The sequence below is a fragment of the Gorilla gorilla genome, chromosome 5 (assembly GCF_029281585.2).
Source record: "Gorilla gorilla gorilla isolate KB3781 chromosome 5, NHGRI_mGorGor1-v2.1_pri, whole genome shotgun sequence".
Classification (NCBI taxonomy): domain Eukaryota; kingdom Metazoa; phylum Chordata; class Mammalia; order Primates; family Hominidae; genus Gorilla; species Gorilla gorilla.
This window is the reverse complement of record NC_073229.2, coordinates 31,136,022-31,163,685: the sequence shown is the minus strand read 5'-3', so window position 1 is coordinate 31,163,685 and position 27,664 is coordinate 31,136,022. Positions and strand designations below refer to the sequence as shown.

The window sequence follows — 27,664 nt, the reverse complement described above, 5'->3', positions numbered from 1 at the left end:
TGTCTCCCTCATTTTCTCTTGCCGCCACCATGTAAGAAGTGCTTTTCACCTCCTGCCATGATTCTGAGGCCTCCCCAGCCACATGGAACTGTAAGTCCAATTAAACCTCTTTTTCTTCCCAGTCTTGGGTATGTCTTTATCAGCAGCTTGAAAACAGACTAATACTGTTTCCTCAGTTGTCCTAGCCACATTTCAAGCACTCAAAGGCCACATAGGGCTAGCTGGTAGCTACCATATTGGACCATGCAACATAGAACATATCCATCATTGCAGAAAGTTCTACTGGACAGCATTAATGGATATAGCAATGGGCAAATCAGTCACTTATGTGAGATCCAAACATGGATTTTTGAGCAACCCCAACTTGTGGGGATGTGTTGATAGTCTCCACATTGGGCTATGGGTGTCTCAATACTAATTAGTAGAGGTTTAACAAGGTCTGGGTGCTGCTTTCTGGATTTATTAGTAAGGACTCTATTATTAATGAGAAGAAGATGTGCTGTGGGAAGTTTCCTAAATTCTTTATTAGACATAGGGACTGAGCAACGAGATAAATGACAGTGCCCCTCACTGCTCCACCCGCCTTCCCTCAGGTTTATTACAGGACTTTAGGTAGCAGATGGCACGGACCTGGGTGGGGTGATGCCAGGGCAGGAATTCTGCCTTTGCTCACAGGTAGCATCTTCCTTAACCCTCTCAGCCATCCTCTCGGGGAGGTAAGAAAGACATTTTCCCTCCTCAAAGCACCAAGAAGCAAAGGGTCTTAGTAGATGGCCCAGGAAGTTGGTGAGGGGAAGGAAGTATATGCCAGGCCTCTTTGTCCTGCAAGAACTTTCGAGAACACCTGGCAGCTAGCTCCTGAGGACCTGGGCCAGGGGGAGGAATTTTGACTTGAGAGTAAGGTGCTTTCTGCCCTACTGCCAACATGCTGTGCAGTTCCATGGGCAATGGGGTTTCCGACTTTATTCCTCCTCTCTCCACTCCCTTGTCCTTTCCTTCAGCCGAGGGGAGAGGCTACATAAATACTGAAGCATGAAACCTCAACTAATACGTACTTACTGTTTTGCTAATTATTATTGCTTTTTTTTTTTCTTTCGAGTCCCATTAATGTTGTGAAAGCCACATCCATCTGTGTGAGCAATCTTTAGGGAACTGGGACTGCTAAGTTCCAGCTTGTGGGGGCTTGGAGGGAGAGGTGAGTGTGCATTTGTGAGAGTGTGAGTGCACACACACTACAGTGTGCTGCCCACAGAACATCTCTTGACTGTAGTCAAGGGCAAAGTAATGATTTTAGAGTACTTGTTATTTAAGTGTGTCCCTGGCAGGCTCTTCTTATCTCCCACATGAATATGAATAATCACAAGTAGGTGGTAGAAAATGAGATGTGTTCCTCTTCTCTGTCTCTTCTCCCTTTCCAACAGAACCAGGACATCAGAGGAAGAAAATCAGCAGACAGAAAAATACTGGGGAAAAAAAAATGCCACGTGGTTCTGTTCAGCTGAGCTTCTGCTCCCTCCAGCACCCCCACGTGGGACATTTGTTTACCCCCCACGATGCTGCTCTTGGAGAGTCCCAGGGGACAGGTTTCAAGCCCTTGGGGATGCAGCCTGTCTAACTTAATATGCACAGCCGTTCACATCCAGGGCACAGAGGCAGCCTGGCTTTCCCTGGAGGCCCACGGGGACCACAATGCTGCATTTGTCTGTGGAACTGAGATTTAGCTGCACATTCTTGCCTGAATGCAGCGGGCCTCCAGCCACAGCCTGCTGGCATGGGGGATTCCAGGAGGGATGTGCTTCATGAGCCGGCAATTGCTCTTCTTTCCAGTCCCCAGACCCAGCCAAGATTACAGATAGATGCGTTCATCATGCACAGGTGCTGGGGAAGCCAGTGGGACATCACTGGCTACATTCACCAACAGGATTTTCCGACTGCAGTATTTATCGGTTTTTCAAATGAATTCAACATCTGTATTCCTCACCCGTTTACTGAGTGGCTACAATGTGTAAGGCAATATTCTCAGTCATGGGGAGTTAGAAAAGGTCAAAGTCATATAAGATATGGCATGTGCTCTGAGAGAACTCATCATCTATCCAGAACCTACTCATCACATTTGGAAAGAGAAGAGAAACTAGCATTCTATGGAGTACTTACTATGTGCCAGATTTGGAGTGAGGCATAGTACGAGTGTTACTCATTTACATCTCATGGCCAACCTCCAACGTGGACATTTAGCATCTGCATCTTACAAGTGAGAAATTTCACTGTAGAGAGGTTAAATATCATGTGTCATTGATTCTGTGACATGTATTATTTTCACATTTGAACATCTGAAATATAGATATGTCTAAAAGGGCTTTTTTTTCTTGGTAGTAAGATAACTGTAGGTCTTTGCAGTAGTGTCTTAGATTCTGTGAAATATGGTATTTTGGCAAGTGTACATGGCTAAGAACAAGTGGAATCAGAATTCAACTTAAGTTTGCTTGACTCCAAAGCTTATGTGTTTTCCAGTATAATGTGCTGCAGTATCAATGGTCTGTATGAACAAAGGCCATATCATTTTTATTGACAAAGTATAGAAACGGGGAAATGGTGACTGAACTGGAACTTGCATCATCTAATTCCATAACTGAGGAGACAATAGCCTGGGGACTGCATGTATCCCACAGGATGTTAAAAAATTGAGAAAATGTTATTTCATGATCTTCACTTCTCTGTTGATTATAACTTATTTTTGAGGAGGCTAAAATAAATGGCACACTCTTGTATGGATAAGATATAAAAGGCGAGTGTGATGTATTCCTCCATCTGTTCTGGTGTGCTCCAGGCTGAGTGTGGTGCTGTTACCAACAGGGATTCTTTAGGGGATGTGACCAGTGGCCTCTTTACTGTTCTGGAGGGCCATAATAGGAGACACAGGCTGACTCCCTCTCCTACATAACTGAGTTCTGGGAAGTCCCCAAGAGCAGGCCCATGTGTGTTTATTATTGTCACAATGCCCTGTGGCCAGCACTTGCAGAGAAGAAGCAAGGTCTGTTGAATTCCACGAATGACCTGGATTCAGAAAGCAGTAGCAAGGGCTCCACAGGGGAGGAAACAGCTGATCCTGCTGCTGGCTTTTGCACACCATAGGCTTGATCTGCCTGGCTCCCATATGCTTAAACACATTTGATTCCATAATGGGCTTTGATTAAGTCATTTTCCCGAGCAGCTGATGTGAAAAGCAGAGAACTGGAAGGGGGATTGGTCAGGGGGGACTTGATATCTCAGATGGGAGGCTGTGGGGAATAGTGGAAAGAGAACGCCGCTGGTAATCAGAACACCCAGGACAGGCTGGAAGCTCCCTCTCTCCTAACACCCAGGGGAAACCAAGTCTCAGAGGAACTGAGTGGCTTATCCAGGTTGTCACAGCTGATCACTAACAGCTAAGTCAGCACCAAACTGAGGTCTCTGCAGAGTGTGCCTATTACCTTATGAGGTTGTTTAATCACTGGGGAACTGTGCTTTTCCAACAATGAAGAAAACGAGGCAGTTGACTTCTTGGAAGTTTCTGAAGGAAATAACCTAAAATAACAACAATGAAAACACCTACATGCACAATAGTGTTCAGTGAAGCCTTATTTGTGATTACTGAGACACTAGAAACAACATAAATGTTCCACAATAGGAGAACAGTTAGGTAAATATGATAAATATAATTGATAAAATACTAAATAGCCATTAGAATTATGTGTAGGAAGACTAGCAATATAGGAAATTTTCTTATGATAAATTTCCTATATTTTAGGTAAAGAAAAAGGACACAGAAGCATTTGTATATTATGATGATAGCCTTGTTTAAAATCACACACACACACACACACACACACACACACACCCTAGAAAATTAAAGTCTGGTAAGGAGCTCAAATCCTAATGATGTTTGTTATCAAATAATGGGATTATAAATTTTTTTCTTCTCTAAATTTCTTGTTTTAAAAAAAATCATAATGAAAAAATATATTTTTCAAAAGAAAGACAATAAGATGGGAAAAAATGGTTTGGTTGGGGTGACTCTCCAGTTCTTATATTCTGTGATCCTTTGGCTCTGGACTGGCTGTTCCCAGCTGCAGGCACTTGTTTTTCATAGGGCAAAAATGAGTTTAGCCTTGGCCAAAGGAAAAAGGCAGTCTTCTAGGAAGTGGAAGTGGTTGAATAAAGGTCTAGGGACTCTCCCGTAGTTTAGGAGAGTAACTGGGCATGACTCTGAATTTGGGGAGAAACCATAGACTCTTGGCTGCAGGGTAATTTATTTGTATTTCTAACCTTGTGTGCCCAAAACCCAAACAGGGCAGAAACAGCTGGAACAGTCCTATCATTTTTCTCTGCCTCCTGCATTTGCCCCAGGGTGAGAAGTGAAGCTCTTGTTGGCTTCATTCAGCCTTCCAAAGAAAATGTGCAATTCAGCCTTCCAAAGAAAATGTACAATTGCAACATTTCCATTTTTTATTTCCCCTTTTCTTTGCAGGCAGGTTTCTTTTCAGTCAAACCTGTGTTGGTGTAAATGGTTAGCAGTTTTAGAACCCTGGGCCTGAGAAAATTCATCACCATCTGCTTGAATCTCTTTATGGGCTGTGTGTGTGGTGGTGTGCAGCCAAAAGGGTGTTGGCCAGAGAGCCTGGACAGGCGGTTCTTGTCCTGACACCATACTAATTAGCGGTGTGACCTTGGGCAAGTGACTTCACCCTGCTAGACTTTCATTTCGTTACCTATATAACACAGGCATCAGAGTCAATTTTTAAGAGTTCCTTTTAGCTCACACCTTTTATGTTTATTCTGATAACTCACTTTAAAAGCTTGGTATTGACTTAGCCAAATTATTTAATTTGGTAAATATTTTTATGTGCTGTTTTATCATGACTGCTGTCATATGGTTGGTTCACTTGGCTTCTGCTATTGCCTCTTTTTTTTTTTTTGAAATCAGTTACACAAATATACACAGCTCTCCTTTATACCAGGAAGCATTCTTACTTTTATCTGTAAGGGAGGAGATGTATTCCAGGGCAAAGTAGCATGGCTCATTCTTGGTTAGTGGGACGGCTGCTTGCCAGTAGTGTGTGTGTATGTATACGTGTGTGTATGTGTGCATATGTGTATGTGTGTGCCCATGGGTGTGTGTGCACATCTGCCCAATGTGTCGTGCCTTATTTTTTTCCCCTCTTTAATGGCACTGCTGAGAACACATCTGCATGAAAAACTGCTAATACCAACTGTCAAGCTAGCAAAGCAGTGGGGTTGGGTATAATTTTCTAGCACAAATTTATCAGCACAGTGGGCGTTTGGGGTTAGCTCCTTCTGCAGATGCCTCGTGAAGCAGGTTATGGTCCACTGCACCAAGGAAAGATGTAGTTTTGCCAAAGAAGAAGTACTGCGCCGTCAGCAGCAGATCAAGGGGATATTATCCATCCCAAGCAACTGCAGGTCAGAAATTGTATCATGGACAGTTCACAGGAGGCCACAGGGAGGGAGGTGATTGAGAATGTCACCCTGTCACACTTGAGTCATTGGCGGGTACAGCCACTTTTTATGTGGGTGCCTGCCACTGACAGGCTCCCTCGGCATGTAGTCACCCTTCTTCAAAGGTGGAGGATGTGACATTAGTAATCTGTGTGGGTGGAAAGCCTGTTGTTACTGGTCATAACCCTGACGGAAGAATTAGTGGACCTCACCAGGCCAGTATAAATGTAAAACCCAGAGAGGGTCTTGAAAGGAAAAGAAATCTGATTACTTTACTTCTCTCATCTTTTCTGTCTATTATCTTCTAACTCAGATCAAAATTCCATGCCATATGGCAATAAAGAGAAGGCACTATACCATCATCTTGTACCTTCCAAAGAAGTGACATAACCAAAGCATCCCAGGATCAGCAGAGAATGAAGGAGCCAGTGGAGACTTGCTTGTATCCACATGGGACATTTTTGGGTCCTCCGAGATCAGAGGTGGCACCCACCTGCCCTAGCAGTAACTTTACTCTTGGTGTAAATTTGTCAAATTTGGTGTTTGACAGTCATTTTAAATGAGAAGTGTTCCTAAGATCCAACCTAGGCTGAGTCATTTCTTTTATTTCTAGAGAATCCTGCTGGTTCCTCCCTACAGAGGAGATATTTGGTATGATGACAGTTTCCTGTGTCAGCTGGGTGTTGGATGACCCAGGTTTCATTATAAATGTGCTGATAGTGCACATGGATCTTTTTCCTCTTTCCTTAAAACATTTTTAGGGAGACAGGAAACCTTGGTAGGATTCTCATTCCTGATACTAACTCACTTTATGACCTTAACAGGGGTCCCTCAGCTTCACTGGGCTCAATTCTCCTTCTAAGACAAGGGGTTTGTTATGGTGGTTCTCAGGCTTGGCTGTGAGTTAGGAACACCTGGGAAGGTGTCAAACATCCTGAAGCCCAGGCCGCACCCCAGACCGGTTACATCAGCGTCTCTGAGGGTAGGAACTAGGTATACATATTTTTTAAAGCTCCTCAATGTTAAGAAGCACTTGTTTACAGCAGTGCTGCTTAAATTTTAATGTGCGTGTGAATCACCTAGGCATCTGTTAAAATGCAGATTCTGATTCTGTAGGTCTGGGGTGGAGCCTGAGATTCTGCATGTCTAGCAAGCTTCCAGGGCATGCTGATGCTGCTGGTTCACGGACCAAGCTTTGAGCAACAAGATTTAGAATCTAAGCTTTAGATCAAGCTTGTCCAACCCCTGCCCGTGGGATGCATGTGGCCCAGGATAGCTCTGAATGCAGCCCAACACACATTCATAAACTTTCTTAAAACATTATGAAAATTTTTTGCATTTTTTTAGCTCATCAGCTATTGTTGTATTTTATATGTGGCCCAAGACAATTCTTCCAATGTGGCCCAGGGAAGCCAAAAGATTGGACACCCCTGCTTTAGATGATCAATTAATGATAGTACAAAGCTTAGTAATTGTTTGCAAAAATGTGGCACAAGAAATATGCTATGAGAATGAGCACAGAAGAAGAAGCAATTATATCTGGCAGAGGAAATCAGGTGTGGCTGCACAGAGGAGGTAGCATTTGAGAGAGCCTTGGAATGACGAGGAAGGTAGTAGTCAAGGAAACTTCTGTTTCTTCAGAGAAACAGAACCAAAAGGATACACACACACACACACACACACACACACACACACACACACACACACACACACACACACACACACGGAAAGAGGAAGAGAGAGTGCAGGGAAGCCCTGCAGGGTAGACCTGGCCAGTGGGCTAGAGACCTAAAGAAGAGTTAATGTTGCAGTTCAAGTCCAAAGCAATCTGCTGGTGGAATTCCTCCTCTTCAGAAGAAATCGGTTTGTTTCTTGTAAAGCCTGCAACTGATTGGATGAGGCCCAGCACATTATACAGGGTGTCTGCTTTACTTAGTATCTACTGATATAAATGTTAATCTCATTTAAAAAATACTTTCACAGGAGCATCCGGAAAAGTGTGTCACCCAATATCTGGCTGTTATGGCTTAGCCAAGCTGATATATTGAAATTAACCATCACAATGAGGGAAAGAGTATTTCAGTTTCTTCTGACCTCTAAGAACTATAGAACTATAGCTGGACAGGGAGGAGCTTGTGGTCCTAGGGATCAAGAATGATTTCTGGACACTGTTGACATTCTAACAAGTCTTTGTTCTGTGGTAAGGATAGAAGGCCAGGACTTCACAAGCCATAGCATGGATGCTGGCTCAGCTGTGGTCTCCCTGCCCACTGCCTTCTGCCCTTACTTGTGCTGGGGGCACTGGAACCCAGATGAGCATCTGGAGCCTTCCACTTGCCTGGCTGTGTGTCCAGAGGAAATGGGTTTACAGGGAAGAGTGCATGGAAAATCAGGTCTGCAGGAAAACCCATGTGTGGCACTGTGCAGCAGACACTTTGCCTCACTCTCTCGTGATCTGAGTCATTTGGGAAAGGGGAAAATGAGTGGGGGTAAATCACCCAAACATCTGCAGGCCAGCAGAGTAACTTTTTCTGACCCTGACTTACAGGGAGAACAAATTTTATATTATGATCCGGTATATACGTATATATGGTTTGTTTTTTGTTGTATGTTGTTTGTAAAGCCAGTGATTTAAGTTTGAGGTTTGGCGGATAGGATTTGTTTAAATTCCAGCAGATGGAACTAGAAAAGACCCATGATTTCACTGACCTCAAGACCCTGCTGGATAGATATATGTTTATCTTTGTATTTATGTACTGGATCATAATTAATGTATATAGTATACATATATAGCATATATATACTGTATCAGTGTTAAAAAATTTACAGATAACCTACATATGTATGTATGAATATAAATAAAAATAAACATAAGGTTTATGACATGATACTTACCCTTGTTTCATTGGCACGTGAAATGCTATCGTATTTTCTTTCTTTCATTTCATTAACAAGAAGAGGAAAAGCTGGCTGTGACCCACTGAACTTATTTCACCATGCTTAATGGACGGATAACTGTGGGTTAAAAAAAAGACCCACACCCTGGTGACGTGGAAAGAGCTTGTGATCTGGAGCAGTCCTGTCCATAGACGTTTCCAAGACAATGAAAATATTCTGTTTTGTGCTGTCCAACATGGTAGCCACTGGCCCCGTATGGCTACTGAGCATATGAACTGAGGCCAGTGTGAATGAGGAGCTGGATTTTAAATTGTCTTTCATTTTAATTAATTTGTGGCTCCTGTGATGGACAGCACAGATCTGGGTTGCTGCCCTGTGCCTGCCCCTAACTCGCTAATTGGCAGTGAGACCCCTTTTTCCAAGTGCAGCATCTGTAAACTGGGAGGCCAGACTCAGTCATCTCCCCAGGGGCTGCCAGCCCCACTCTTCTGCATTCGGTGGTCTGGAAAGCCAGGCTTTGGGCTTTCAGCTGGGCATGGAGTTAATTAAGTACCCTGGGCGGTGTCACAGATAATGTGCTTTGCATTTTTAAATGCTCTTTAAGAAGCTGGGTCCTTCTTCCCTTTCAGTTGCTTAATTGCTCACCTGTATTTCTTGACAGTTTGAAAAGAGAGCTGCTCTCTGCCTCGTGAAATCTTAGCAGCCCGTCTTCGCTGACTTGCTGAGCTCTGGGATGGCATTTGCAACCTGAACAGGAGATGCTTCACTTTTATCTCTCTGTTGCTTTCTTCTCAAGGATAAGAACTCTCTCAGCCGAGAGGCGGAATGTTCCAAACGGAGATGACAGTGGCAGTTTGGTGCATAGGTTAACCATCGGGTTGGGTTTAGTTTGTTTTTGTTGTATGTTGTTTGTAAAGCCAGTAATTCTGTTGGAGGTTTGGCGGATAGGATTTGTTTAAATTCCAGCAGCTGGAACTAGAAAGGACCTATGATTTCACTGACCTCAGGACCCTGCTGGGAACATTAAGGGGCCCAGGAAATGATGGGGGAGGGGTGATTTCTTCCTCACTGTCAGCAAGAAGAAAAGTAATGATAGTCAACCTTGACAGAGGAGGTGGGTTTGGCAGACTGTATCACTTGGCTTATTTGACTTCTCAGAAAGCACTTCCTTCTCCCAGGTGCTCACAGTTGACCGGACTGAAGATGAATTGGGTGTGAGGCTCACAGCCCATTGATTTGTGCTGAGCCCAGAAGTGATCTGAGACGTTCTGACAATTCCTTGTGGCTCTGATGGGTGGGGTACAAATAGGGGCAGAAATCCTAGGAAGAACCCTAATTTATGACATTCACAAATTGGGAACAAAAATATCCATTCCCTGATTAGAATGAAGCGGTCCAAGGTTGCGAGGGTCTTGTTTGCTTCTTATTCTCTCTGTGTAGAGATAATGAGGGGCATTTTAAAAAATAGTGCAATAGTATTGAAGACACACTATATCAGATCCTTCCTCACCCGCGACATAAATGCAAACCCCATGGTATTTGCCATGTGCCAAGCATCTCACTTAATTCTTACCACTACAGTCTGAGGAAGTGACTCTTCACTTGCACATGGAGAAACCGAGAGGTTAAGGACCTTGCCCAGCGTTACACAACTAGGAGCTGGTGGTGTCAGAGCTTGACTCCCAGCATTTGTGCTGTTGCGCTGCTCTGCCTCTCAACTTGAGGCCTGACCAGCTGGAGGTGGCCTGCTCTGCCCCAGGGCATTGGTGACTCATTGCGCCATGCTTGGTACACAGGGTGCAAGTGGCGTTCTTGGTGCCCATCACTCTGAGAGGTGGGAACCCTGGTCCTCCACAATCCAGCTGTCTTGGTAGAGGCTGAGCCTGGCTCGTGTGTTTTCTGGAAAGAGCTGAGCCTGGGGTGAGGTGGGATGATGGAGAAAGAGCCTCCTTTCTCTCTGAAGTCAGAGGCAAGGTGTTCGTGTGAGGGAGAGAGTGAACCCTGGTACACACCAGCTTAAGGGAAAAACACCAGCACACCACTCACAGATGCAGCTGACAGCAGACAGCCACAGAGGTGACCGGGCAATGTGGGGGCAGAGTGGTGCCGCCCTGCTGCGGAGGGTGGAAGGTATGAGCTGACAGTGGATGTAAAAACAAGCGGGGGCCGGCGGCTTGGGCTCAGCCAACTGAGGCCATGGTGATGGTGACAAGTCTGCACTGGAGGAATCCCAGCTGTGGTAGTTGACTTGGGAGCCCCAGCATGTTTCCGATGGCATTGGAGCAAGGGTCTGTGTGGGGCTGGGCCTGTAAAGGCTGGATGCTTCCCTTCCCCTTCAAACTCAGTGTCCCTCCTTCTCCCTAGCAGCTCTGGCTCAATGACACTACAAAGAGGGCCGAGGGCTGCTCCTGATCAAGAGAGCAGCACACTGACTGAGGACCCACCATGTACAAGATACCCCACCAAGGGCTGTGAGGGAGACTGCAAACATGGTGAGGTGGACTCTGGGCTTCTAGGGAGTCAGTGTGGAAGGTTAAAAGTAGACAGTACACACACTTATAACCCATGCCAATGGACAAAGATACGTCTTAGACAGTCTTGTGCTGCTGTAACAGAAGAGCACAGGCCAGATAATTGATAGCAAGCAAAAATGTATTTTTCACAGTTCTGGAAGACTGGAGTCCAGGACCAAGGTGCCAGCATCTGGTGTCTGCTGAGGGCCTTCTTGAGGTGTCCTCACGTGGCAGAATAGGGCAAAAATTGGCAAACTCTGTGTCCTCACATGGTGGAAGGGCAGAAGAGAGTAGACTTACTCCTGCAAACCCTTCTTAAAAAAATGTTGTTTTATTTTAAGTTCTGGAATACGTATGCAGGACTTGCAGATTTGTTACATAGGTGAATGTGTGCCATGGTGGTTTGCTGTACCTATCAACCCGTCACCTAGGTATTAATATGCATTAGATATTTATCTTGCATGCATTAGATATTTATCTTGCATGCATTAGATATTTATCCTGATACACTCCCTCTCCCCACACCCCCAACAGGCCCCAGTGTGTGTTGTTCCCCTCCCTGTGTCCATGTGTTCTCATTATTCAGCTCCCACTTATAAGTTAGAACATGTAGTGTTTGGTTTTCTGTTCACAGGAACAGAAGTTTGCTGAGAATGATGGCTTCCAGCTCCATCCATGTTTCTGCAAAGGACATGATCTTGATCCTTTTTATGGCTGCATAGTATTCCATGGTGTATATGTACCACATTTTCTTTATCCAGTCTATCATTGATGGGGATTTGGGTTGATTCCATGTCTTTGCTATTGTGAATAGTGTTGCAGTAAACATATGCATGCATGTATCTTTATAACAATGATTTATATTCCTTTGGGTATATACCTAGTAATGGGATTGCTGGGACAAATGGTATTTCTGGCTCTAAATTCTTGAGGAATCACCACAGTGTCTTCCACAATGGTTGAGCTAATTTACATTCCCATCAACAGTGTAAAAGTGTTCCTATTTCTCCACAGCCTTGCCGGCATCTGTTGTTTCTTGACTTTTTATTTTTATTTTTTGAGATGAAGTCTCACATTGTCTCCCAAGCTGTAGTGCAGTGGCGCGATCTTGGCTCACTGTAACCTCCGCCTCCTGAGTTCAAGTGATTCTCCTGCCTCAGCCTCCCCAGTAGCTGGGATTACAGGCACACAACACCATGCCCAGTTAATTTTTATATTTTTAGTAGAGATGGGGTTTCACCATGTTGGCCAGGCTGATCTTGAACTCCTGACTTCAGGTGATCTGCCCACCTCAGCCTCCCAAAGTGCTGGGATTACAGGCATGAGCCACCATGCCTGTAATGAGCCTCTTGACTTTTTAATAATCACCATTCTGACTGGCATGAGATGGTATGTCACTGTGGTTTTGATTTGCATTTCTCTAACGATCAGTGATGTTGAGCTTTTTTTCATATGTTTATTGGCTGCATAAATGTCCTCTTTTGAGAAGTGTCTGTTTATGTCCTTTGCCTACTTTTTGATGGGGTTGTTTTTTTCTTATAAATTTAAGTTCCTTGTAGGTTCTGGATATTAAACCTTTGTCAGATGGGTAGATTGCAAAAATTTTTTCCCATTCTGTAGGTTGTCTGTTTGCTGTGATGATAGTTTCTTTTGCTGTGTAGAAGCTCTTTAGTTTAATTAGATCCCATTAGTCAATTTTTGCTTTTGTTGCAATTGCTTTTGGCAGTTTCATCATAAAATCTTTGCCCATGCCTATGTCCTGAATGGTATTGCTTAGATTTTCTTCTAGGGTTTTTATGGTTTTGGATTTTATATTTAAGTCTTTAATCCATCTTGAGTTAATTTTTGTATAAGGTGTAAGGAAGGGGTCCAGTTTCAGTTTTCTGCATATGGCTAGCCAGTTTTCCCAGCACCATTTATAAAATAGGGAATCCTTTCCCCATTGCTTGTTTTTGTCAGGTCTGTCGAAGATTAGATGGTTGGAAATGTGTGGTCTCATTTCTGAGATCTCTATTCTGTTCCATTGGTCTATGTGTCTATTTTGGTGCCAGTACCACTGCAAGCTCTTTTGATAGCGGCATTAACCCATTCACCAGAGCAGAGCCCTTGTGGCCCTGGCACCTACCATTAGACCTCACCTCCCAACACTTTTGCATTGGGGATTAAGTTTCCAATTCATATATTTTGGAGGGCACACAAACATTCAAACCACAGCAAGATAGGACAAAATCTCTGGATCCTTTCTGCATGTGCCTTTCTTCTTGCTGTCCACCTGCCTTTGATAAACAAACACAGGCATTATCTATCAGTTACAATTCTGGCTGTTCTTTAGGCTTCTCTTCTCACTATTCCATCATCACTTCTTACAAGAAATCATGCCCCAAATGCTCTTCAGCCCCCTCTCACTTTTTTTTTTTTTTTTTTTTTTTGCTCAAGGGGAAATGGAGTCTTTTTGCTGGCTGCCCTAGTGACAATACTACCCACACAAAGCACTTTCATATCAGCATATTTTTGTCCCTCTAAGGTCCCAACAACCCTATAATGCAGGTATTAGTACCATTTTGTAGAAGAGGAAAATGGGGCTTAGAGAGTTTAGGTCACTTGTTGAAGGTCACACAGATAGTACAGGAAGGGCTCTGGGACTGAAATCAAGGTCAGTGTGCCTCCTCCACCATGCGAGATCACCTGATGAGTTCAGTGGAGAGCATTATTGATTACATCTTCATTTCAAAGGGGTTTGGAAATAGTATATAAAACATTGTATAATACAGGCTGGATGTGGGGGCTTATGCTTGTAATCCCAGCACTTTGGGAGGCCAAGGGGGTGCGGATCACAAGGTCAGGAGTTCAAGACAAGCCTGACCAACATGGTGAAACCGTGTCTCTACTAAAAATACAAAAATTAGCTGGGCATGGTGGCAGGCGCCTAGTAATCCCAGCTACTCGGGAGGCTGGGGCAGGAGAATCACTTGAACCCAGGAGGCAGAGGTTGCAGTTAGCTGAGATTGCACCACTGCACTCCAGCCTGGGCAACAGAGCTAGACTCCATCTCAAACAACAACAACAACAACAACAACAAAAATTGTATAATTCAAAGAGGGTTTAAAATTATGGATGAGGAAAACAGGGCGAAGGGACTAGGAAACAGTACTTTTGCATTTTAATTGTCATTAGTTCAAACATGAGCTTTTGGATGAGGTGAGACTTCTGGGTTGATGAGAAGGAATGAAATAATCCTTTTGAGCCACTGCCTCCAGGCAGAGGTCCAGGCATCGCACTGGGACCTGTGCTGTTGGCTGGATAGAAAATGCTTCTTGATTTCAGCTGCAGGCTGCCGCTGGAACGGGTCAAGCGAATGATGAAGAGCACACTGAGCCAAGCCAGTGGAAGCCCCCAAGTTCATTTTTCTTGCAAGAACAGGCCGGCAGCCACTTTCAAAGAACATTTGTCATAGAGTCTAGTTTAGAACTGCGTTAAGGATGACTTGCTTACTCTGAATCACATCCAACTGCAGAGCTTTGTTATAGATGGTTGTTGGCACTTAGAGGGAGATACCCGGTCTCTATCAATAATCAGTCATGTTCTGGCACAAGAGAAGCAGCACTGAGTGGGGCATTATCCGACCACGTTCTAGTCCCAGCTCCATCATCCCTGGGTGTGTGACATGTCGGGATCAGTGTCTTTCAAAGTGTATCTGAGGACCACTTCAGGAGGACCCTGGGTTGGGGGTAAGAGGGAGACTCTGGGTCCTGCCCCGGAATATTGGGTGCTCCTGGTGCTGTGTGAGCCAAGTTTCTTGGTTGGCTCTCTGCTTATGGCAGGCTGATTTCTCATCATCCCCAAATGTTTATTGAGTGCCTGTTATCTACAGGGCACAGTTTGGGATATTGTAGAACTTTCTAGACACCATCCCTCCATTTTAGACTCTGGAAAATTTCAGAAAGTCCAGGTCACCTCTCAAATTCCTGGCAGGTGCCCATTTGCTTCTGGCAAGGTCTGACTCAGGATCCACAGGAGGGATTGTTTTCTGGGAAAGTTAAGCTCCTTTTGCAGTCTGTTTTCACTTTCCGTGTTGGGCAGATGTGGACCTGCTCTGCTAGCTGTGGGCTGTGGGCATCATTGCCCATTTGCTTCCTGTTTATGAGAGAAAAGCCCCATCTTTGATTTTCCCAGGTGGGCCACTGAAATCACCTGAATGCTCTGAAACTGTCCCTGACTTCTTTGCTCAGGTGCCCCCGAGTTGTGAAGTGGCTTAGCTCAAAGCCTCCTGCAGGGCACCACAGTCTGTAGGAGGTCTCTTGTTCTTATTTGAAAAGTTCACGTGAACTTTCTATTCTACTCAATAATGTCCCTGTGATTGTCTGAATAGGAAGGTTTTCATTCCCAGGAGGCTCAGACCTCCTGGCTCCCAAGACAGATCTGTGCGGGGCCAAGACGAGCAGCGTGCAGGCCGCCCACTCTATATGGTGCAGCTCTAGGAGGCTGTATGTCAGGACCTATCATCTGTTCAGGTTTAATCACCTGCAGTAAGAGAGCAGTCTAATCTGTCTATATATTTATTTAGATTCTTGCTTTAGTCTAGAAAGGATTAGAGGTGACCGTGATGGGTAGTTCAAAAATTAACCTGAATTTAATGGGCAAAAGAAAGTGGAATAAGCTTGCACCTGTAGTCATGACAATATTCATGAGAAATTTTTAAAAGCTAAAGGAGGCCAAGTGTGGTGGCTCACACCTGTAATCCCAGCACTTTGGGAGGTCGAGGCGGGTGGATCACTTGAGCTCAGGAGTTTGAGACCAACCCGGGCAACATGGCAAAACCCCGTCTCTGCAAAAAATACAAAAGTCAGCCGGGCATGGTGGTGGATGCCTGTAGTCCCAGCTACTCGGGAGGCTGAGATGGGAAGATCGCTTGAGCCCGGGAGGTGGACACTGCAGTAAGCCAAGATCATGCCATTGCACTCCAGCCTGGCATGAGAGAGGGTGACAGAGCCAGACCCTGTCTCAAAAAATAAAAGATAAAAACTTTAAAAAGCTAAAGGAGTCTCTTAGAAGCCTCATTTCCTTTCAACCCTCTGAGATCTTGCTTCAAGGTAGGGCTGTTGCACTTTAAAACCCACCTCTGAGATCCATGTCCTTCCTGGGATGATGGAACTTAGCCAGATGAGGAGAGAGCCCCCAGCCTGTCAGGCCTGCTATAGCAAAATCATGCCCCGCAATCTTGTCTGAATAAACAGCAGTCAAGATAGAAGTGTGCCTCTAGTAAACTCCCATCCTGTCTATTGGACAATGCTGTCCCAAGAGGGCTGACGAGGCCAGTGTTAAACTGTGACCGACTGGGAGTTGAGGATGCTCCGGGTAATGAGTCCTCCTCCCTGTTAGCAGAGTTCCAGTAGGTGGGTGTTCCAGTGCCTAAGTGCAGGCAAGTCACGGGGCAAGGTGACCTTCTGTGCCTGTCATGATCTAATAGAGCTCTTTGTGTGGGTGTCTGTGCTTAATTTGGCTGAAACATTTATTTCTCTTCTGAATGGGCTTCCTTGTTTCACACAGAAAGTTGGCCCATGTGGGGTGCTGCTGACAGGCAGTAGCAGGGCGTCTGGTGGGCTACCGTTTTGGCTTAATGTTACGCCTTTGCCTGCAGTTTTAGGCATCCCTCTGTCAAACTGTCAACCCTTGGTGAATATCATAGGATTTTCTCTTTAGAATAACCTGTGTTTGCATCCCAGGTGCTTTTATAATTCAATTCAAACCAATGACAGGGTGGCTTTCCCATTAGTGGTAGCCACCCGGCTGGGGACCATTCCCCACGGTTTCTGTGAGTCCAGAGTTGGCTTCACTCTCAGGAAACAAAATCCCTGATGGGCATCTGGAATTACCAAGGTGATTTAGTGATAGGGACTTCTAAAAGAACTAACCCCAAGCATAAAACTCAGTTCGGGTTGGGTCAGAAACCTGACCCACCCCGCACCTCTCTGGGTGTATTGCTCACTGCCAGGCTTTGGGGCTGTTTCAGGAGGCTATGTTCTTGCAGGGACAAGAACCAGTGTGTGTACGTGTGTGGGTGTGTGTGTTTGTGTGTAGAGCCCTGGTGTGTCAGGCACACGTGCAGAGAGATTTAGATCAGCAGACCTCAGATGACGAAACCCTAAACTCTAGCGGAAGCAACTGCATCAGATGGTGGAAAATCTCATCCAAATGCCTTTACAGTGTCTTTCGGGTTTTTGATATCAAGGCAAGCAGAAATTTGCTGTGAGTGACAGCCAGGGGGTGACGCTAATATCCTGGGGTCTGAAGATTCCTCCCCTCCCTCTACAAAACTCTTGCTCTGGTGTCCATTTGTGGGGCCACCTCTCTCTCCCTCTTGCAGCCCACAGAAGGACTGGGAAGCATTGACAGTGGTCCCCAGCTGCCACCTGCTGTCTGTGACTCATGCACTGTCTGTGGGAGGGTGGAGGATATCATCAGTGGGTTGCAGGGCAGAGAGTGGGAAGTGTCTGCTTTGTGACTGATGTGTGACTGTGGGAACGTGTGTGCTCCTGGACGGGAGTGGTGGCATTGCTCATTCTGAGGAGCTGGTGGGTAGCATGGAAATGTGTCTTCACTTGGTTTTTTGGGTTTCTAGTTTCCTTTTTTCTTTTTTTAAGACATAGCTACTGAAAGGCCAGGAAGTAGGACTTGGGGGCATGCCAGTGAGTTAGAAGCCCCATTAATGTCCTGTATCTTTAGCTCTTCAGTCCAACAAAGGTGCGATTATTATGTTATGCACATGCCTTCTGCAGGATTATGTATTGGCATTGCTGATTCTAGCTAATGTCTTTTAGCAGTTTGATGGGCTCATATTAGTTTCCAGGAGTTGCCGTAACAAAGTACCATCAGCTGGGTGGCTTAAACAACAGAAATTAATTTTTTTTAGTTCTGGAGGCTGGAAGCTGGAGGTATCAAGGTGTGGGCAGGGCTGGTTCCTTCTGAGGGCTGTGAGGGAGTCTGTTCCAGCCCTGTCCTGGCTTCTGCTGGCCTGCCGGCAGTCTTTGATGCTCCTTGGCCTGAGGATGCATCACCTCATCTCTGCTTTCATGTTCAGTGGGGTTCTGCCTGTGTGCGTGCCTGTGTCTGAATTTTTCCTTTATATAGGTGGCACCAGTCATATTGGATTAGGGCCAACCCTCATGACTTCATCCTGACTAATTACATCTGCCACAGCTCTGTTTCCAAATAAGGTCACATTCACAGGTACTGGAAGTGAGGACTGTGACATCTTTTGGGGAGACACAATTCAACCCATAATGAAAGCAAAAGGGGGTTTTGTGTTCCCCTTATGTGAGAGGTCATGTGATCATAGGTTATGGAGGCTGATGGCCTGGGATTGACAGCTGCCACTTACTAGCTGTGTGTCTTTAGGCAACTTGCCTGTCTTGTTTCCATATCAGTAAAATGAACAAATTTTAAAATATGGTTGACAGGTTATAATTTAATACACATAAAGTTCTTTAAAGAATACTTGGCATATTGTAGCTTTCACTAAATCTAAGTTGCTTCTGTCACTTCTGCTACTACCTCTATTTCACTTGCTTGTTTAAAGTTATGGGAATATAGTTTTATTGAGGATGCTTTAAAAAGGGTGAATTGAAAGGAATAAGGACATTGCCACCTGAATTTTTAGATTTATGTATCTTCAAATGACTCAATAATTGCTCACTCTAGGAAATCTGCAACTATGCATTGTGTTTTGAATACTGAAATTATCTTTGAAACTGCATTTATTCATTTGATAAACATTTATTCAAGCCTCGCTGCACATGAAACACTTTGCTAGGTAGTGAGGTGCATACAAAAATGACTGTGATAATAGCTCTGGGTTTTAAAGAGCTTGCAGCCCAGTGAGAGACAGAGACATAAAATGATGCAATAATAGAAGGTAACAGGCGTTCTTCAAAATGCTGCACCTGGATCGACCTGGAATCAGGATGGAAATTTCAAAAGAACCCAAGGAGATAAACACAGTTCCTTATCTTCAATTCTGAATTTGAAAAACAAAACGAAATGAACCTTTGAAAATTGAATTCTTTCTTTGATAGGTTTGGTGCAAACTCAATTGCTTACAAAACCTGAGCTGAACTGATGTGAGGCAATAGTTTTATCTTCTTTCCCAGCATGTGAATGTTCACAAAGTTTGCTGAAAAACACCAGGGATGATACGTAACATCCAGTAAATGCGTCACCAGATTCCCTTTCACATCTGGCCCAGAATCCCTGGAAAAATGATGGTGGGACTGTCTAACTAGATATTTTACAGCCAAGGAACACTGAGCTTCAGAGGAGTCAGACGCTGTGCTCCAGTCCCAAAGCTTGGGAGCAGTGCGATCGTGTCTTTAGTCTCCTTTCATCTGGAACACTTCCACAAGCTTTATTTGTCATAAAGAGTGAAGAAGCTAAGTCTACCTGCTTGGCTCAGCCGATCGTAATGGTAAATGTTAGGCCTGCTTTGTTTACAAGTCACAGAAGCCTGCTTGAGGAGTAGACAAAAAGGGGACAAGGTGGGCAAGGTATGATTAAGATATGGGGTGCTCTGGTTGGAAAGTTTGTATCCTTGCAAAATTTATATGTTGCTGTGAGGACACAGCGAGAAGGCGCCCCCTGTAAACAGGAAGGGAGCGAGCCCTCACCAGATGCCGAATCTGCAGGCGCCTTGATCTCAGACTTCCCAACTCCAGAACTGTGAGCTACAACTGCCTGTTGTTCATAAACCACCCAGTTTATGGCGTTTTGTTATAACAGCCAGGATGGATGCCATTAGTCCATCCATTAGTCTGAAATACTTCAAGTGTGTGGTTCCTAAGAATTGGGATGTTTTCTTACATAACCACAGGAGAATGATCAACTTTAGTGATTTTTAATATCGATGCAATGCTTTTATCCAATTCACCGTCCATAGGCCAGTGTCTCCAGTTGACCCACTACAGCATCCTCCCCCTCTCAATATGATCCAGTCTCGGGTCAGGCATTGCATTTGGTTGGATCTCATGGAGCCCCAGACAGAGCCATGGCTTAGCCTCAGGAAGAATCAGAATCAGGGACACAGGGAACCCGGGAGTTTTCTTCCTTTGCCTCCCACCTGAGCATCTCTCTTTGACCATTCACTTTTTCTGCTTCCCAGTCCACGTGATAGAAAACAGCTGCTACCTGCCAAACCTGACTTTTTATCTCCTGAATTTAAGACAGTGCTGAGCTGAACTGGAGTCTTTTAAATCCAATCCAAATCCCCATGTGTCTGCATGAGGATGGAAAATTGTGGTGGTGAGTGGGGCCCTAGTCAAAGAAAACATGACATGGAACACACACATGAATGCAGTGGAAACCCTCACTCCCGTGGTGCATTTGACACAGGATCATTCGTTTGCCGACCTTAACCTGGTGTCCAGCGTGTCTTTGGGGTGAGCATTCCCAACCCTGGTCCTTACCATTTAGGCTGCCACCTTCTGCAATTGCTGACTTGCCCGCCTGCTCCCCTGAGATGATGGTGCATCCTGTTTGCCTGGGGCCAAGGCAAGCTGCTTGGCCTTTGGCCACCCCTCTCCCCCAAGCTACTGGTTTCAAATTGATGGACCCCTAGAGCACCCATGCCACCACCTGCTTGACAGCTACTCAGAGGGCTTTGCTGATGAAGTCTCGACACCTCAAGGTGACCCTGTGTTGATCAGAGTGGACTGGCCCTGAGCCTGTGTTCTCTACAAGCTCTCGTGCATCATGACTGAACTGCTGGCGATGGCTCCCTGACCTCACCAGGCCTGGTTGCACAGCCAGGCCACTCCCTAGGCTCGGGCCTCCGTGTTGCTGGTCTGTTTCCCTCCTCTCAGGCCTGTGGGTCATGGATGAGGGCCGTGGATGAAGGCCTCGTCAATGTCAAAGCCCTTCCCATGTTTGGGGCCAGTAGAGTCTGGTGGAAGAGGAAGGTTTTCAAGGCCAGACCTAGTCTGGGCAAGTCACTAAACCTCGCCACATCTGTATTCCAAGGGGAATGAACCAGATATTCTTTCAGGGCCCTGTGGCTCTAAGAAATTCTGTGATGTCACTAAAAACTCCGGCAGGAGTTGCCCGAAGTGTACAAAGAATGAGCACCATTGCATCACATGGGGCCAGCCCAGAGGTGAGGGCTACTCTAAGGTCAAGGTGTGGTAGGAAACCTTAACAAGGACAACCAAATCACAAAGCAGCTGAGGCCTGGGATTTACATACCTCACCGGAGTCTTGGTTTATTCATCGTGCAGGCCCTAGGCTGCTGTCCTTATAAGGGCCTGCCTGCAAAGTTGACCCTTGGCTGGTATCTGGCAACTTAACTGATAAACAGTTTCCTTCGCCAATATACAATTTTTCCTAAATCATAAGATGGGCTTGCTGTGCCGAAGCTGTTTGTGCAAACAGTATGATTTATACTGAACACTGCTTTCCATTTGGGAGTCTGGAATTTTGGGACATGGTAGGCAGAGGCTGCCTACATCAGCAGCCCCACGATAAGGTCCCTGGGTGATGAGTTTCTACTGAACTTCCCTGGTTGACAACACTTCACATCTGTAGCCACTGCTATTTGCTGGGGGAGTTAAGCACGTCCAATGTGATCCACTGGAAGAGGACTCTTGGGAGCTTGGGCCTGGTGTGCGCTGGTCTTCATCCCATGCACCTTCTCTTTGCTGGTTGTGCTTCATCCTCTTTCACTGTCATAACTCTTAGCCATAGGAACAGCTGTATGCTGAGTCCTGCTACTAGATCACCTCTTACCAAACCTGGGGGTGATCTTGGAGTGTGTTTGGGGAAACACACTCATGGATTTTCAAAGTGACTAAGTGCAAGTGAAGATAAGCCCAGTGTAATTCCCTGGTGCTAATTCATGCTACAGAGGATTGGGCCCCTCTGCCTGTGCTAAAAGGAGCTTTAGCTTAGTTAACATCTGCAACTGCAGCGTCATGATTACTTATGTCCCCCTTAGCCCCACCTAGAATCCAAATGCTGTGCTGTCCATTGAGAGGCCAGATCATTTGTGGTCTAGGAGTAAAAAATCAGAGAAATCTTGGCCTGGTTTGACATTCTGGAATATGGAGGAAATTCTCAGGAACAGAATTTGGCTGGTGTGCCTTCTCACCTGGGCAGCTCTGGCAGCGTTCTTCGGAAAGAGCAGCAGCAGCATTCCTTAATTGAATGGTGGTGACAGTTCTCCAGAACCAAGTCAGGAAAGCCAGTTAGTCTTACAGAAGTTGGGAAAATTTACTGCTGGAGGAAATATTAGAGAGGAAGTACAAAGTCTTAACCTTAGTGTATTAGTCTGTTTTCATGCTGTTGATAAAGACATATCCGAGACTAGGTAATTTATAAAGAAAAAGAGGTTTAATGGACTCACAGTTCCATGTGGCTGGGGAGGCCTCACGGTCATGGTAGAAGGCAAAAGGCACATCTTACATGGTGGCAGGCAAAAGAGAATAAGAGCCAAGCAAAAGGAGAAACCTCTTATAAAACTGTCAGATCTCATGAGGCTTATTCACTACCATGAGAACAATATGGGGGAAACCGCCCCGATGATTCAGTTATCTCCCACTGGGTCCCTCCCACAACACATGGGAATTATGGGAACTGCAATTCAAGATGAGATTTGGGTGAGGACTCAGCCAAACCATATCACTTAGGATACTTAGAGTTTCTATGAGCTTTGAATAGAAACCACATAACTTTTTCTGAATGCTTTAGGTACCCATAGAGTTCTATTCTGTGAAGGCAGAGTTTTTGCACCCTTCATGGCAAGAACTGAGGGTCTGTAACTAAGGAGAGGAGAGTATGCACTGTCATGCTTGGCTGTCGCATCATTTACGGACCATGAGAATGCAACAAAGGCTGTTGTTTGTTTTTCTTTGAGATAGGGTCTCCGTCTGTCACCTAGGCTGGACTACACTGGCACAGTCATAGCTCACTGCAGCCCCAACCTCCTGGGCTCAAGCAATCCTCCTACCTCAGCCTCCCAAGTAGCTGGGACTGTAGGCATGTGCCACCATGCCTGGCTAATTTAAAAATTTTTTTTTGTAGAGATGGTGTCTCACTAGGTTGCCCAGGCTGGTCTCAAACCCCTCGTTTCAAGCGATCCTCCCAACTCAGCCTCCCAAAGTGCTGGGATTACAGGCACCAAATCAGTTTTTGTTTTTTTGAGTAGCCCTTTCTTCTTGCAGTTGCCCTGGGTTGCCCAGGTGGCTCTCCAAGGGCAGAAGGAGTCAGTCCACCTCTGTGTATTCCAGCGTTAAAATTAGCCCCTGTTTTAGAGACTTTTGGTTCTGTCTCCAGAGCTAGGGCTAGAAGTCAGCAGCTTTAAGAACAGAGCATCTCAGGAGGTACAGCCAGATCTCTGTCCACCAGGTTTCTAGAAGCATGACCCTCAGAGGCTGTTTTGGAAAAGTTTATAAATTCCTTGGTGGTTTAATGGTGCGAGACACTGACTTTAGCTGTATGCCCAGGAGCTGCTGCAAACAACATGCAGGCAGTAGGCAGATATTGTGCCTCCCTTGACACTTATGAGGAAGACTGAGTGTTGCAATGGCATTTGGAAACTTCCATTTTCTATTCAAATTTGTTCACCAGATCCTTATCAGGTGGAAGACTAATAAGAGCACAAATAGTGAAGGGGACCTGAGGCTTACCCTTTCCTTGAGGCTAAAGCAAGAAAAGGAAACCATTGGCCAGCCACTTTTGTCAAGCACTTCCTTTGTGCAGAGAACATGCTGTGCTCTGTGCCTTATAGGGGTGGAGGATAAACAATTGGGAGGAGGGGCTCCCTTCCAGAACATCCCACGGGCTGCATGAGAGGGCAACACTGAAGCCCTCACCATCACTTGCAAGAAATGACTGATGGTCACTTACAAAACAACAGGTAAATGAACGAGTACATTAGCGTTCCATGTATAAGATGATTGTCCCCAGAGTCAGGTGTGGCCAATTAGAGAAGTTGCTAAGAATGAGGTTTTTGAAGGAACTGCTGAAGCCAGACCTTTATAACAAGCATCGTCTTGTTCCCTGCTGCGTCAGCTTGCTCCGCTCCTTTCTTCCCTGCCTCTGTTCAGGGCACCACGAGTGCCCCCTCCATCCCTCCACCCAGGCACACACCAGAGACTTGGAAGCCATGCTAGATGGCTTCCTCCTCCCTCCAAATTCACCCCAAATTCTACCACCTCCATTCTCTCCATTGTGGCCAGTAATGCCCAATGCTTCCAGTGACTCCATTTCCCCCTCAGGATAGAGTTCCAGCCCTCATCAGCCCTCTGTGCCTCTTTCATCCTCACCTCCTACCCTCAAATGTTTGAGGCTTTATAACTCTGTTCTCTTTACTTTTTTGATTGATGCCTTTTCCCTAATGACTTTGACTGGAAAACTCTTCTTTTTTTTTTTTGAGAAGGAGTCTCGCTCTGTCGCCCAGGCTAGAGTGCAATTGCACAGTCTCAGCTCTCTGCAACCTCTACCTCCCGGGTGCAAGTGATTCTCCTGCCTCAGCCTCCCAGGTAGCTGGGATTACAGGTGCCCGCTACCATGCCTGGCTAGCTTTTTTTGTATTTTTAGTAGAGATGGGGTTTCACCATGTTGACCAGGCTGGTCTCAAACTCCCTAACCTCAAGTGATCTGCCTACCTCAGCCTCCCAAAGTGTTGGAATTACAGGCGTGAGCTACTGCACCCAGCCTCAGAATATCTTAAGTTCATATTTTAATATCTTAAAGGTAAAATGAGTTCACTAGGATGGGCCCTGATCCACCATGTCGGATGTTCTTATAAAAAGGGGGGAATTTGGACACAGACACACAGAGAGAGCACCAGCACCTGACTTGTAGGCTGATGCATGTACCAGCCAAGGAATGCCAACGATTGCCAGCAAACTACCAAGAGATAGGAGAGAGGCCTGGAGCAGATTTTCCTTTCCAACCTTAAGAAGCATCCAGCCCTGCCCACACCTTCATCTCAGATTTCAGCCTCTAGATCTAAGACAGTAACTCTGTTTATTGAGCCACTTGCTTTGTGGTCCTTTCTTACAGCAGTCCTAGGACACTAATAAGCCTTCTGACACCGATCTTCTGTGATCTTTTGGGATGGTGGTGAAATCAGCAGATTGTTTATTTTAACATCTAGGAGATCAGATAGGTTCCAAAAGCATCCCTTACAGATGAGCCCATTTTTGCCAATACTTATTGTTACTTAGAGCTGGATGGACTCAGAATTGGGGAAACCATCTCTGTTTTGGACACCTAGAAGATGGGCAGAGAAATGACTGGTGGGGATGAAGGATGTTGTTGCTGCCAGTTGGTAAAAGGAGAAAAGGCTCAAATATGTGCTTCTGATCTGTAAAATCCCTTTCCACCATCAGTAGGACAGATGCGTGGGATCACATTGGCACTTACCCTTTTTCTTGGGACCCCTGCTTCCGTGCAAGGCTCCCCTTGCTGTAGCTGGCGGCCACTTGCATACATGTGCTTGGGGCAGTGGATGTGGCCTACACATGTGATTCGCTGCCAGTGTCAGGGGTGTGTTTGCTGACACTGCTTGATAAGCCACTTTAGGATTAGCAGGTGGCCAGAGTGGGCCTGGTGTAACCCTTGGCTGTTGCTCAGACTCTCCCGGCTTCACCATGTCCTGTGTCTGAATCCCAGGCTCTTTCCAGGCTTTTCAGGATGTGGATCCTCCCCACACTGTAACAACCTCCAACCTAGAGATCACAGCCACCAGTCGATATAATTAATGACCCCAGTGGTCCCCCGGGTTCTAACACATACAGTTCTCTGTCTTGATGCTTTTCCCCTCACTCTCCTGGGGCAGCCTGGGCATGCTGGTTCTTAGGGTTCAGTTTTGGGAATTGCAAGTGAACAGGCCTGTGTTTGGAGGTTTTAAAGGTGATTTGAAACAAATTCCATTTAATGACGTGGCTATTTCAAAAGCCTGTTAGAATCCCCAGAGCTACAGTTTTGTTAACTTTCAGTTTGTTATTGGGCTAGGAATGGGCTGTGATTATTAGCAAAGTGGACAGAACGATTGGTTCAGACTCCAGCATGGTGGTTTTGAGATCCCGTCTCCCTCTGCTAGTCTATTTTTGACCCTGCCAGCATCACTTTTTTCCTTTTGAGGTTGAACAAACAGACATTCTCTAACCCTTCCTCCTGCCACCCAGCACTCTCCTTCTGATCAAGGTTGACACATTTAGCCCACTCTGTGGTGTGATGCTCTATGAAAAGATCAGACCTACATTGTGGCGTCCACCTGAGAGGTGTAGGACAGCTGAGGTTGGACGTCTGGACTGTGCAACCCAGCAGGACAAGCCTGTGTCACACATGGCCGGAAGCTGTTGATCTCTTAAAGATTAGTCCTGAGTTTTACTTGGTTTGTGTGTCTTCTAAGTGGCAGCATTAAGCTTTCTTGTTTTAGAGCAAACCTCTTGATTCTGCAGAAATAAGGGAAAAAATGTTGCCTTTCTTTTGAAAGCAAGCCTGTTAGGAAGAACAGAGATGCCAGACCCAGCTGTCTTTTCCTCCTGGTTCTTTGGCTGTAAGAATCTTCTTCCCACTTCAGAGCCATACTTGGAGGGGAAAGAAGCCAGGCATTGCCAAATGACGAGATCTGTTTGTCCTTGGCTCTGGATAATGTGAAACAAGAGCTTGTTTCCCTAAATAGTTTTAATTCTATGGCTATTCTGATAGGGAAACGGTGGGATTGGATCTTGGTCTCTTCAGATTGAGGGCCCAGTACAAGTACAGAACATTATTACTGTGATCGATAGGAGAATATAGCCATGGGCAGTCTCTGGAACTCATTTATATGCATATTATTTCCTTAGTATTCAAATATGAATCTGAGAAGTGGTGCTCAACGAGCATCAGGAAATCTGGCTCCTGATGAAGACAGGAGTTGGTGAACATCTGCAAGCTTGGAAGGCTGCCAGCCGACACCTTCACCGGAATGCTAACTCCTCCCTCCTCCCTGTTCAGCCTCGGCGCCTGTGGCTGGCTGCTGAGCCCTCTTCCTTTGCCGTGTTTAGTCCCCGCCAGTGTATGCAGAAGTTGGTGTGTTACTGATCATTAATGTGGTGTTATTGCCAGACTGCTATTTGTATTCTCAATCAATTTCCTTTAGAAGGGGATTCATTTAATACTTAGAGGGGGTTGATTTTTATGGTGGAGCTGGGGGGATGAAAAGATACATATTTAATTTTTATGTTTTTAATTAACATATAAAAATTGTATATATCGATCATGTACAATGTGTTGTTTTGCAATATGTATAGGCTTACTTTGGAGAATTGTGGGTGCGGTTCCAGGCCACTGCAATAAAGCAAGTCAGACACATTTTTATATTTCCCAGTGCATATAAAAGTTATGTTTACACTACACTGTAATCTGTTAAGTGTGCAGTAGTATTATGTCTAAAAAACAATGTACATACTTTCATTAAATTTTTTTTATTTTTAAGTTTCCAGTTACTTAGACATAAAACGTTCTATGTTAAATATTAAATAATTGAAATTCAATCCCAATAAAAATATTGAACATAAATATAAAGCACTATCTTAGATGTGAACATATATTTTCATTAGGATAAAGAATTTTCCAGATTTTTTTTAAACTCTAGGGAAATGTTCTTTTTTTTTAAACAGGAGCATGTGTATATTTGTTAGCTAGGTAAACTCATGTCACAAGGGTTTGTCATACAGATCATTTAGTCACCCAGATACTAAGCTTAGTACCCAATAGTTATT

General features: G+C 45.2%; 1 protein-coding gene across 2 annotated transcripts in view; it reads left to right on the top strand.

Moving 5' to 3' along the window:
* The window catches only part of GFOD1 (Gfo/Idh/MocA-like oxidoreductase domain containing 1), a 128,615-nt gene that overhangs the window by 14,928 nt on the left and 86,023 nt on the right, over nt 1-27,664 (top strand). The window contains exon 2 of one of the 2 annotated variants that reach the window (XM_031012207.3): nt 1,422-8,376. The exons of the other annotated variant lie outside the window; for it this stretch is intronic. Coding sequence (XP_030868067.1) covers nt 1,422-1,615 — 194 coding nt within the window. The 3' untranslated portion in view covers nt 1,616-8,376. Of the gene's footprint in view, nt 1-1,421; nt 8,377-27,664 lie in introns of those variants that run through there. 2 annotated transcript variants of the gene reach the window in all.